Source organism: Cyprinus carpio, chromosome B16 (genome assembly GCF_018340385.1).
Source record: "Cyprinus carpio isolate SPL01 chromosome B16, ASM1834038v1, whole genome shotgun sequence".
In the NCBI taxonomy this organism is placed as follows: domain Eukaryota; kingdom Metazoa; phylum Chordata; class Actinopteri; order Cypriniformes; family Cyprinidae; genus Cyprinus; species Cyprinus carpio.
The window spans coordinates 9,925,777-9,937,905 of record NC_056612.1 but is presented as its reverse complement, the minus strand read 5'-3'; the positions used below and the strand labels follow the sequence as shown (position 1 = coordinate 9,937,905).

Below are 12,129 nucleotides of genomic sequence, written 5' to 3'. Positions count from 1 at the left end.
AGCATAAAAGCGACTCTTGATTCCTGTCATTCAGAGACATTTTAACTTGCATCAGTGCAGTTTTACACGATTCTCTTTAAGAAATGAAACCATAATGTAACTGGTGACATGAGGTTGTTTAGAATTTGCAGAGAGTTTCTTGAATGTGTTACAAACATTATATTGGCACTGCTGCTTTTAAATACTAGCATATTCTCCACCATACAAAAAAGCTTGTTGATAGTAGATTGCCTATATTTGCTTATTTCCACAGGCTGCTCCAGTGCACACACTGTGAATATGTTTTATTTTTAATGTTTTGTGAGAGGAGAGCCCTGCCAAAAGAGTTGGCAATTTGTGTTGGAATTTTTTTTTTTTTTTTTTTGCAAGCATGATTTAGTTTTATCATACTCAAATCATCCACTATCAAAAGACCATCCACTACAGATGGGACGTCCAGGAGCTTTCAGTCTCCAGTTTAACTATTGCTGAACAATCTAATTAACAGAAAACGAAAGCTTTGTGTAATGCCAAGACCCAGCAGAGCATTACAAGCAAATAATTTCACATTAAATGGGATAATTATGGAGATTAATTAGAGAGAAATGTATTTCCTAGGATGGTTTCTGTGTAGCGGTTTGAGATGCACAGCCCAAAGAGAGAAAGAGAGAGAGAGTACTAAGTGCATACCTTTTTATGTCCCGTTTTTGAAGTTGTGTGTCAGTCACTGTTTGTTGTTTAAGTGTTCATGTGTTTATGTGTGTTTGTGCATCTGTGTGCTTTAGTCAGAATGCTGCAAGCCAAATAAAGAGAATGAGAGCAACCACGAGAGGAAGAGAGACAGAGAGAGAAAAAGAGAGAGAGAGAGAAATTGGGTCAGTGATCTAAATACCAAGTACGATGTCAACGGCAAATTATACACTCCACTGAGGTCTCTCGCTCTCTCTGTCCATTTGCTTTTACATTTTCCCTTCATCTACGCCTTTTTCAATGTCTCTTTCAGTTCCTCTCTGAATACAACACATTCCTTAATTTAATTTTTCATCACTTTTGTTTTTGTTTGAGGCGAGCTCTATTTAAACATGAACAACCCCTCCCCCAGCAATGCCTTTAGCTTAATTCTCTCTTGATTTGTCAAATACACACATAAACCTGGTTAAACCAACATGCACTTACAGTAAGCTGAGAATGGATTAGAAACAACACAACACATTAGAATAGAGAACTCGACTAATAGAATAGAATAGAATATATAGGAGAGATAACATTTTTTAAATTATGTTTTTAACATTTTAAAATTTAATACACACACACGCGCGCACACACATATATATATGTATATTTAATTTATAAAATATGAATATAAAAACATATTTCTGATTGTTCAATTCTAAAGTTATATTTGATTCTATAACAAAATATAATTAATATATAGTTATATAATAGTTTTAGTCAGTTTTTATGTGGCATCTGTCATTACATATATTAGTAAGGATGTGTTAAAATAAAAGAAGTCAAAAGTAACTTATAATTATATGGCTAATTAATGTATATATAATTTATACTTAAAGACATTTATAATGTTAGAAACAATTTCTATTTTAAATTGATTCTGTTTAATTGAGCTTTCTATTCATCTAAGAATCCAAAAATATGGTTGAAAATATTAAGTAGCACAGTTGTTCACAGTTTTGCAGAATTCATAAGAAATGGTAAAATATAAAAGTTATTTTATTGTAATAATATTTCACCAGATTATTGTTTTTACTGTATTTTTAATAATATATGTGTGTGTGTGTGTGTGTGTGTGTGTGTGTGTGTGTGTGTGTGTGTGTGTGTGTGTGTGTGTGTGTGTGTGTGTGTATGTGTGTGTGAAATATATGAGATTATGATCTCATTCGATAGAATTTGATAAATTCATAATAGAATCAGCTTTCTAGAATCAGCATGGGTTATCTGGCAGTTTCCAAGCCAAGCCACACACTTTGTCATGTGATGGAGAAAGACAGGCTGTAAACAACATTATGATTAAATATTTCAAACATTTACTGCCACCACAGTGATTTCAGCCTCTTGAAAACAATTAACCCCTTTATTCTCAACACTGGTTACGGTGGATTTTCTTAAGAATAGCATCATTTTGTCATTGTTTGTCACACAGCACATAAATCTAACACATAAAAATGACTGTATATATATTTATATTTACTGCCAGAAATGCATGTCATGAAAACACCTTTTGTGCCTTCTACAGATCAGCATTTGCATCAAATTGATGCAATCTCATTAATTGATAAGAAATCTGGGCCAGTTAATAACGGCCATAAATGTGTTAAATTAATTTTATGAGGAAACTAGATGCCCTGTGGCTAAATAGTGGCTGCTAGAGAAGGAAATGAGAAAGCGATTGGCTGATAAGCAGACGAACAGAGAGTGTGAATAAGAGAAAGAGAAATGTTGAAAGGTGTAGGAGATGTCTGAGGAGTGAGAAAGTTTTGTAGCTAGAACATGTCTTTTGTCACAGCTACATTGGATAATATAATCCAACCACATGAAAGATAGATGGACAACGCTCTCTTTCTTTTCGCTCACGACGCCTATCTTTCATTCGTTCTTTCTCACTTCTCACAGTAGTATTTAGGAGTGAGTATCAAATCTGACGGACAAGTGAGAACATAAAAATCCTTTTAGCTTTCTGCAAACTGAAATCTCTTTCTTCCCTTCTCTCTCTGTCTCCCTTTGAAGTGCTTTAAATGTGTTATACGTGCCTGACCTGTCTATTCACTGGAGGGCAGAGGACTTGTGAGAACTTCAAGGCTGACAAGAATGAAACAGAAACTCTTAACTCTATCAACCGTAATTATGTTAAAGCATTACAGTGTCACAGGGTTTCTGTGACAAAGCACTTCAACAAATCACAGCATTCCTGTCACAAGTGTCATAATACAGGCTCTTCTGTGACTCAGCTGTTATATTGTTTGATAAGCCTGATTCATTTGGAGATTTCAGTGTGGGTTATGCAAACATATTGATTCCCCAATGTACCTCATATTGCAATTGTTGTGGTTTGTTCTGTGGCCACACAATTGAAAGGATGGAGGTCGTTGCCGAGTTCAAGCTGGGTCACAATCGATCTCCAATGAAAGGTTGACGTGTTTCACAGCTGCAGAGTATATGCAAGTGCAAACAGTCCAATGAAGTAGTGTTTCTTAACATTAACAGCCAATCAGAGATCTCAGGGTCATAGCAATTATATAATTGGGTGGCGAGTGATTCTGAAGAGCTTCAAATCTATGTCTTTTTCATGTGACATGTTACAAAACTAGAAGCGATTTCTCACTGAATTACATCCTGTCAGAATAACAATAATCAAGCTGAGCGACAATGTTTTTGCTCCTTGTTTTCTCGTTAATTATACATCTGTCTAAACAAATCAAGCGCCTGAGAGAACAATAAACCTTGATTATTAAATTTCCACCCACTAATTGAGTGTGTTTGAAACTAATTGTTTTCCAGTTCTCTTTGCAACAGTTTATGTTTCATTTGCCAGTCGTGGCATCCAGTTGGATCATTATATGGCCCTTCTGTACTCTGAATCCAGTTCCTGGTGTAATTGACAGAATTCCCAAGCCGGAATCTGACACTTTCCAAACAGCTTGAGAGCATCTTGTGCCATAATTATAATGTTTTTCTTTCTTCTCTTTTCAATAGCGTGCTCAATCGGGTCCTATAAACCAGTGGCCGGCTCAGTTTCGTGCACAGAGTGCCCAGCTAACAGCAGAACCAGTTCAGAAGGGTCTAAACTTTGCGAATGTCGGAGTGGCTACTACCGCGCACCCACCGATGCTAACACCACCGCCTGCACAAGTAAGAGCGCAACTAGCTATATGTAAGAAGATAAGACAAAGGATAAACAGGCATTGTAAATATACTAGCATACAAAATGTGCAAACTTGCCTTAGGCATACAACAGTCAGTCACTGTGGCAGTACCCTTAAGCCCGAGACACACTGCATGATTTATCAATCCTATAAAATCACTGCAAACCACACTGTGTGACATGGATCTGATAAACTTGGGTACAACATGCATGTAGACTATACAATGATGACTATTGACTCGTATGCTACAACGCATGTTACTATAATAAAATAGAATGTCATCAGTATGGGCTAGTGGTAAACAAAAGGAGCAAGATGAATCACACTTTAGCTGTTATAGTTTGTATATTTTTCAGGCAATGCGAAAAAGGAATAATTCGCAAAACTGCAATGGAAACGTTTATTCCGCATTTACAGGTCACATGGCGTATGTAAAAAGTCATATGATCATTCTTCAGTGTACTATAACCTCCAAGAAATACTTGATAAGTGGCCACGCTCCAGTATAAAGGGGCTTTCCCTACCATTAATGCTTAGACAATTTACACTGTACACGTTTACGGTGCAGTGTGGCTCAGATACGGCCACTACACGCAAACGCCTCCTTTGAATAGATATAGCCAAAATCTGTCAAACTTCCACCAAAACCAGTTGCCATGACTTATCGCTAGAGGCAAAAGGTTACATTTTAGTCGCATAACATTGGTTAATGGAATTGCTGTCATTTCGCAATACTTTTTTATCGGCAATTATAAATTATCGCCAAAGTTTTGTACTGTACGACACAGGAACATTGATTAGAAGCCACGATCACAGAAATCACCACGATTTCATTACAATGCCAATCTTTCGTCTGGGACAGCCGGAAATCGTACAGTGTGTCTCAGGCTTTTTATAGGGGCAACTTTGCACCTTATCTCCCCGAAAAGGTGCATACCTTAATGTAGTAATATGTACCCTTAAAGAACTACTGTGAGCCATTTATGGGTAAAAAAAAAAAAAAAAAAGTACAAAGATTTCCTGTTTCGTGGTACTGCCCGACGCTCTTAAAAATAAAGGCTCCGAAAGGGTGTTTTTTGTTCCCCAAAGAACCTTTCAGTGAACAGTTCTTCAATGAACCATTTTGAAGAGCATCTTAAGAATCTAAAGAGCTTTTTCCACTATAAAGAAACTTTTCTGCATTTAAAAGATTCTGTGGATGTTCTTCATGGAACCATCGATGCCAATAAAGAACCTTTATTTTTAAGCAGTGACAAGCTTTTGTACCCCTAAAGGTAGAACTGAGAGGATTTTGTGGTGGTAATTATCCACCTTTTTTCTAGCAAGGCTACTGTGTTTTAAAGTATGGGAGGCCCTTCCGGTTTGGGGGACGTTCTTCTCAAAAAGACTAAAACAAATCATTTCAAATAATCTTTCAGTTTGACTGAATGAGCTGTGAATTTTCTTTCATGTACTATTTTCAATTTACTCCCAATTACCCCCGATTTCATTTACCATACATCCCATGAATAATTAACTGGAATGCACTAAGAGTCTCTCACTTTTCTGCCCAAATCCTCATGTCTCTTTCCAGGTTTGTTTTTATTTGGATGCTTTAAAATGTAATTCTGTTCTAATCCCTGTTAGCAGTGTTTACTGGAATGTTTCTAAAGCAGATAATACAATATTTGTTATCTGTTAAAATAATGGAAATCACTTTGTAGAATAATATCACCTCATTGTGCCCAGTTTTTGAAAATGCTTATTGCGCTCATAGAGTGAACCTTTTGCTGATTTTTTACAGTGTGATGGAAATGAATTAATGTGAAGCATCATGTTGCGGTTTATAGCAGGTAGAAAAAACAGGTACTTCTGCCAATAGTTATAGGAAACATTCCTCTGATGTGAAAGCCCCTTGGTCAATGACGTCAAACACTTTTTTCAGATCTATTAATTTATTCAAAAATACAGTAACAATTTTGCTTTTAATTTTATGCATTTAGAAGACCTTTTTATGCAACTTACAAAAGTGTAACAAAAGCAATTTCTTTTGTATAAATGCATTGGTTTAAGGCTGTGGGGTGGATAATGTTTGCAAAAGAGGTGTGTCTTCAGCTACTTCTTTACAGTTGTGATGGTCTCAGCAGTTTGGGTTGAGCTTGGCAGCTTGTTCCATCAGAGAGGAACAGAGAGGGGGGAGGTTTTGGAAAGTAACTTTATGCCTTGATGTGATGGAACAATATAAAAAAAAAAATAGTAGGATGATATCATAATGGTGGAAAAGTCTCATCGAAAGAATGGCATTTTTCTTATTTCTTGGGAAAATAATACCTCAGCAAAACCTCTACACTGCTTATTAATTTTCTAAAATGTATTGTCTGCCAAATCAAGACACTTGGTGTGACCAACATGGAGAAGAAAAAAACAAAACAGAAAATTATTTCATAAAGGACCCCTGCAGAACCTTGTGACTGATTTTTTTTAAGTGTAAAATATATCATATTTAATATAATAATAATAATAGGAATATGAATACATGATAAAACATTAACAACAAAAATTCTTTACCTTGAAAAATACATGTAAAATATTATGAAGGTGTATGTAAAATAGGCTATTTTGTTAATTTTACTTGATGACAAGTCATTAAATGAAAAAAAAATGTTCAAAACATTTTTTTAATAACATTTCTAAAAAAAAAAAAAATGTAAAAGCCTTCCTTTTCTTTATCATGGGCACTCATTTGTCAATGACCCAAATATTAACCAAATCCCTCTAAAGTTTAATTTCTGTTTCCATTCTAATTTCTAGAGGTTAATCATTAGAAGGTTCAGGAGCTGGTGAGCACTGACGGTGTTTGTTTTCTTTCTCAGGCCCTCCATCAGCGCCTGCATCTCTGTCATGGGAGTATGAGAGTTCAGAGGGCGGGGTGTCATTGCGCTGGAGACCTCCTGCAAACATGGGGGGACGGAGTGAAGTGTGGTACGGGGTGGTGTGTCGAATCTGCCCCTCTGCCACTAACACACCACCGAGCATGTGTTCCTGGTGTGGAGATACTGTCACTTTTTCCCCTTCTCAAACTGGCTTAAAGCAGACAAGGGTCACCCTCAAAAACCTGCTTACTAGGGTCACATACCTCATACAGGTAATTACCTACAGGCACTTTGTTCAGAGTCTCATAGTGGAGTAACATTATAGAATAACAGGATTTACACTTTGAGCACACTGAGTGGTTTAAAACACAATAAATCATTTCAAAATGACCATTTGTGATGAGTGTTATAAATGCATAAATATTAAAGCATAAATAACCGTACGATTTGGGAGAAAATCAGATGTGTGTCAGATCCACGTTGTGTGCATCAAAAATAATGTCTTTCAAATATATTAAAATGTTAAATCTGGCTGTAATTAATGGCTAAAATTGACGGAAAATGCATTTAATAGAGACACCAGTAGCATTATTGTTATCAGTGATACTGGTCTTCATTAATACTAGGCTACTTTATATAAAGATGCCATTAAATTCCTATTTAAAATATACCATCTTTATGTTGATTCTACATTAATGTGTAGATTAAGTGTGAAATTATGACTATATAAATTAGGGCTGGGCAAGTTAACGTGTTATTATCGTGTAGCATTAATTAATTAACACCAACAATTATTTTATTGCGCATTAATGCAGTTATTATTATTATTATTATTATTATTATTATTATTTTGAAAGTCATAATAAATGCTGTTCTTTTTAACTTTCTATTCACCAGAGAATCCTGAAAAAAAAAATGTATCACAAAACTGGTTTCAACATTGATAATAATAATCCATATTTCTTAAGCAAAATCAGCATATTAGAATGATTTCTGAAAGATCGTGTGACACTGAAGACTGGACACGTGAACACGACAGAAAAACTAGTGATGCATATGATAAATAATGCGATCATCAGCAATAGACAGCATATAACTGTAAACTGTATAAAGTTATGGAGTAAAATGATGATCCAGGAAGTGGTATATGTCTGTGCAAGCTTTGGAGGTGTTGATGGAAGCTATTTACTGGATTTATGCTTTGATAATCGTACTGAATATTATCCAGATGTAGATTTTGATATAAAAATGTGATTTTCTCACCTTTTTCCTTTTGATTTAAGTGTTGATAAAAAAATAATGCTTTAAGCTAGAATAAAACTGATTTTATTTTGGTGTATTGCATGTTCAAATATTCATACAGCAAAATTTACTGTAGGCCATCAAATTTTAGTGAAAATCATCAAAATCGCTGGCGGTGGCTGGCAACTTTTTTCAAAAATGCTGTTGGGGAAAGAGTTAAAAAAGAAAACCGTTATGTTGAAATTTTTGAAATTGGGCTACAAAAATAAACTTACCCCGAGAAATATTCACCACACAATGCGCATTATTATACCTTAATGCAGCTTATGTGCATGGAAGAGTGTAGCTGCAATATGAGCTTTTTGTATGGTTTTTCAGGTTCAAGCACTAAATGAAGTGTCAGCGCTGAGCCCTTTCCCACCTCAGTTCGCCAGCATCAACTTCACCACCAGCCAATCAGGTACGAGAAAAGCAGATGTATGCTGGGACTATCCACAATATGTGTGTGCAGCAAACTGTTTGCTCAGTGTATCAATGTCTTCCTGCGTCTGTCACTATGTCTACTCGTCCTCCACCCCGTCTTTCCGCTTCCTCTCCCCACGGCCTGTCTTTCCATCCATCTCTCTCCTGTTCATAATTTTTCTTCATCTGCTCTCTGGACCCAGGTGGCTTTGGGTCACGATATGCTGTCATTTCATATAATGGTCAAGAAAGCAACAAGAGAGACGGAAAGAGATGAAGAATGGAGGGAGGATAATCAATGTGGCAGCCCACAGAAACTTTGGAAACAAAAGGGGCAATTCATCCCCCTCTCTCTCTCTCTTCTATCTTTAGTAGTAATTCAAGCTCAGATGGATTCTGCAGACCTTTATATGACTAGTTTACATAACTTTACCATTATTTAAGACGTGGGTGCTGCTGATTGAACAGGATTGAGTCACCTATGCGTGTGCTTCCACATGACTGATTAGCAGACAGAGACATCGGCTGAAACGGAGGGGGTCAGGGGGCTTCGCAAGAGGGAGGGAGTGGAGAATGGTTAACTCATGACCTCATTAACACAGATGAGGTTTCAGCAATGTCTATCTAACCGTCAAACACAAAGCAAAGCGTGATGCAAATGACTTATTACATGTGAATCCATGTGTGTATTATCGCTGTTAACAAATAAAAAGCATTTATAATAAGGATGGCGAAGAATATCTATTCTAAAGCATTCAGAGCAGTAGAAAAGTAGCTGTTTGTTATGAAATGATGAGCCCCCGTGTGGTCACTCTTATAATTACAAGTGCAATTACAGTGCCTTCTGAGGTTCCCATGCTGCACCAGTTGAACAGAGTTCACGACTCCATCACGCTGTCCTGGCCTCAGCCTGACCGGCCCAACGGTGACATCCTGGAATACCAGCTCCGGTACTACGACAAGGTCAGTACTGTTGTTGATGCAAAATTTTAAAGCAGGGTTGTCAAACTCAGCTTATGGAGGGGTCACAGTCCTGCTCCAACACACACGTCACCATACCTTTAGATTTGAAATAGTACTGAAGACCTTGATTAGCTGGTTCAGTTGTTTAATTAGAGTTGGAGCTAAACTCTATGGGCTATGGCTCTCCACGAACTGAGTTTGATACCCCAGTATTAAAGGCCCTAGTGGAAAATAAATAAACTAAAACATTTATTTCATGCCAAGTATACTACAAATACATGTACATATTTATGTACTTAATGAAGATACCCTGCTAAAGTGGAACTATTGCAAGTATACTTCAGATACACTTATTTAAAGACCAATATTATTCAAAAATCATACAATCCTCATCAATAGTGACATAAAACACATTTTAGGCTTGATATTAAGAAATGTGCATTGTGCACAAGTAGTACTCCAAATAAAGTTGAATGATCATTTTTATAACAGTAAGGCTTGAGCGATATATCAGTAAATATTTTAATAGATTTTAACTATAAATAGAATGAAATAAATGTATTTGAAATCTATTGATTTTTAACTAGGGGGAATAGATCACCCAAAAAAATGTGATCAGTACATACCTAAAAATCCACCAGTGTTGTTACTGCTAACTAAAGCTGAAACTATTAAGCTGAATTAAAATAAAATATAATTATTTGATGAAAAACTTGCACTTTAAATGCTTAAGCTACACTTATATTTAAAAGTAAGTGAAACAAGTTTAAGTGCTACAATTGATAAAACTGAAATAAACTAAACTCAAGTTAAATCAACACATAAAAAATGACAAAAATACAAAATTACCAAAATATCATCTAAAATTAAAATGAAAGCTGAAAATGTAAAAATAATAAATAACTTAAAACCTTAAAAAAAATACTATAATACTATATAAACCATATTAAACTAACACCATGGTTAGTAAATGATTATTTGGACACATATTTAGGTGAGCTATCCATTCAGAATTGCATGGAAAAGTGTGAACTGTCCAATCCTTGTGTGTTATGGGTTTGAAATGACTAATGCTGTAATTGTTATCCCAAACTAATAAACTATTATATAAAAAATGTTGTTTTTATTTAGTTTTTTAATTGAAATAAAGCTGAAATAAAATATAAATATTAGATAAAGAACTTACACTTCTAGCTAACTAAACTAACTAAAACAAGTTTAAGTACTAAAATTACTAAAACTAAAATTAAACTAAATAGAAAAATAGCTAAATAGAGAAATAATAATAATAACAACAACAATGACAAAACCACTTAATAAAATGAATATAATGTAAACTAAAATTAAAATGAAAACAAGTATTATAATAGTGTATAAATAATAATTCTGGAAACGGCATGAGAGTGAGTAAATAATAATGTTCTTAATAAAAATATAAAACAATATTTATAAAATTGACAAAATTACTAAAACAATCTAAAATGAAAATGAAAAAAAAATTCTAATACTTTATGAATGATAGCACTGAAACGATATGAGGGTGAGTAAATGATGACATAATTTTCCTTTTTAGGTGAACTGTCCCTTTACATCAGTATAAACGGTTGTGTAAATAGCTGGTGCTTTGTCTCTCTGGCAGGGGACTGATGAGGACAGTGCTATGAGCGTGTTCAGTGAAACCAACACCGTGACAGTTGGAGGTCTGATTCCAGGCTCCATCTACGCCTTCCAGATCCGTGCCCGGAATGAGAGAGGCTACGGACCCTACAGCCACACGATTTACTTCAGCACTCTAGCAATGGGTAGGCCAAGAATACAACATGTCACACATAATTTAGCATTCTAACCAACACATGTGAAAGCATATTATTATGCTTCAGTACCAAATGCGTCTTGTTCAGTAAGCAAAGGACCAATGCTTATGTAAATATGAGTGCTGTCAAATTATTAATTACAAGTTTTTGTTTACATAGTATATGTGTGGGTCCTGTGTATATTTATAAATACACACCCATGCATGCATATATTTAAGAAAAATGTTACGTTTATATATTAAATATATTTATATATAATATACATTTTATAAATATAAAAATACACATGTAAATATTTTCTAAATATATACTGTATGTGTGTGGATTTTCCAACATTTTTGTCAGACAAACTTGCTTTAAGTATCCCCCGAAACAAAAGTAAATATATTTCACAACATCCTAATGTTAACAATTGCAATTAACATTTAATAACTAATAAATAATATATATATATATATATATATATATATATATATATATATATATATATATATATATATATATATATATATATATATATATTATTATTACTTATATTCAGCAAGGATGCATTGAATTGGTCAAAAGTGACAGTGAAGACATATTGTTACAAAAAACATTCTAACTTAATAGATTTCTTTTGAACTTTCTATTTATCAATGAATCCTAAAAAAATAAAACTATTAAGCAGCACAAATGTTTTCAACATTGATAATAATAAGTAATGTTTCTTGAGCAGCAAATCAGCATATTAGAATAATTTCTGAAGGATCATGTTACACTGAAGACTAGAGTAATGATGCTAAAAATTCAGTTTTGCATCACAGCAATAAATTACCTTTTAAAATATGTTCAAATAGAAAACTGTTATTTGAAATTGTAAAAATATTTTACATATTTTCAGGGTTTTTTTTTTGTTTAATTTAATTTTGTATTGCCATTTTTCACTTTGTAGAG

At 34.4% G+C, this 12,129-nt stretch overlaps 1 protein-coding gene across 3 annotated transcripts in view; it reads left to right on the top strand.

Moving 5' to 3' along the window:
- The window catches only part of ephb6 (eph receptor B6), a 48,418-nt gene that overhangs the window by 30,460 nt on the left and 5,829 nt on the right, over positions 1-12,129 (top strand). For all 3 annotated transcript variants that reach the window (XM_042740621.1, XM_042740620.1, XM_042740622.1), the window contains exons 6-11: positions 3,691-3,846; positions 6,713-6,984; positions 8,333-8,414; positions 9,255-9,379; positions 11,019-11,181; positions 12,128-12,129. The exon at positions 12,128-12,129 is cut by the window's right edge and continues 113 nt beyond it. In XM_042740621.1, coding sequence (XP_042596555.1) covers positions 3,691-3,846; positions 6,713-6,984; positions 8,333-8,414; positions 9,255-9,379; positions 11,019-11,181; positions 12,128-12,129 — 800 coding nt within the window. The remainder of the gene's footprint in view (positions 1-3,690; positions 3,847-6,712; positions 6,985-8,332; positions 8,415-9,254; positions 9,380-11,018; positions 11,182-12,127) is intronic.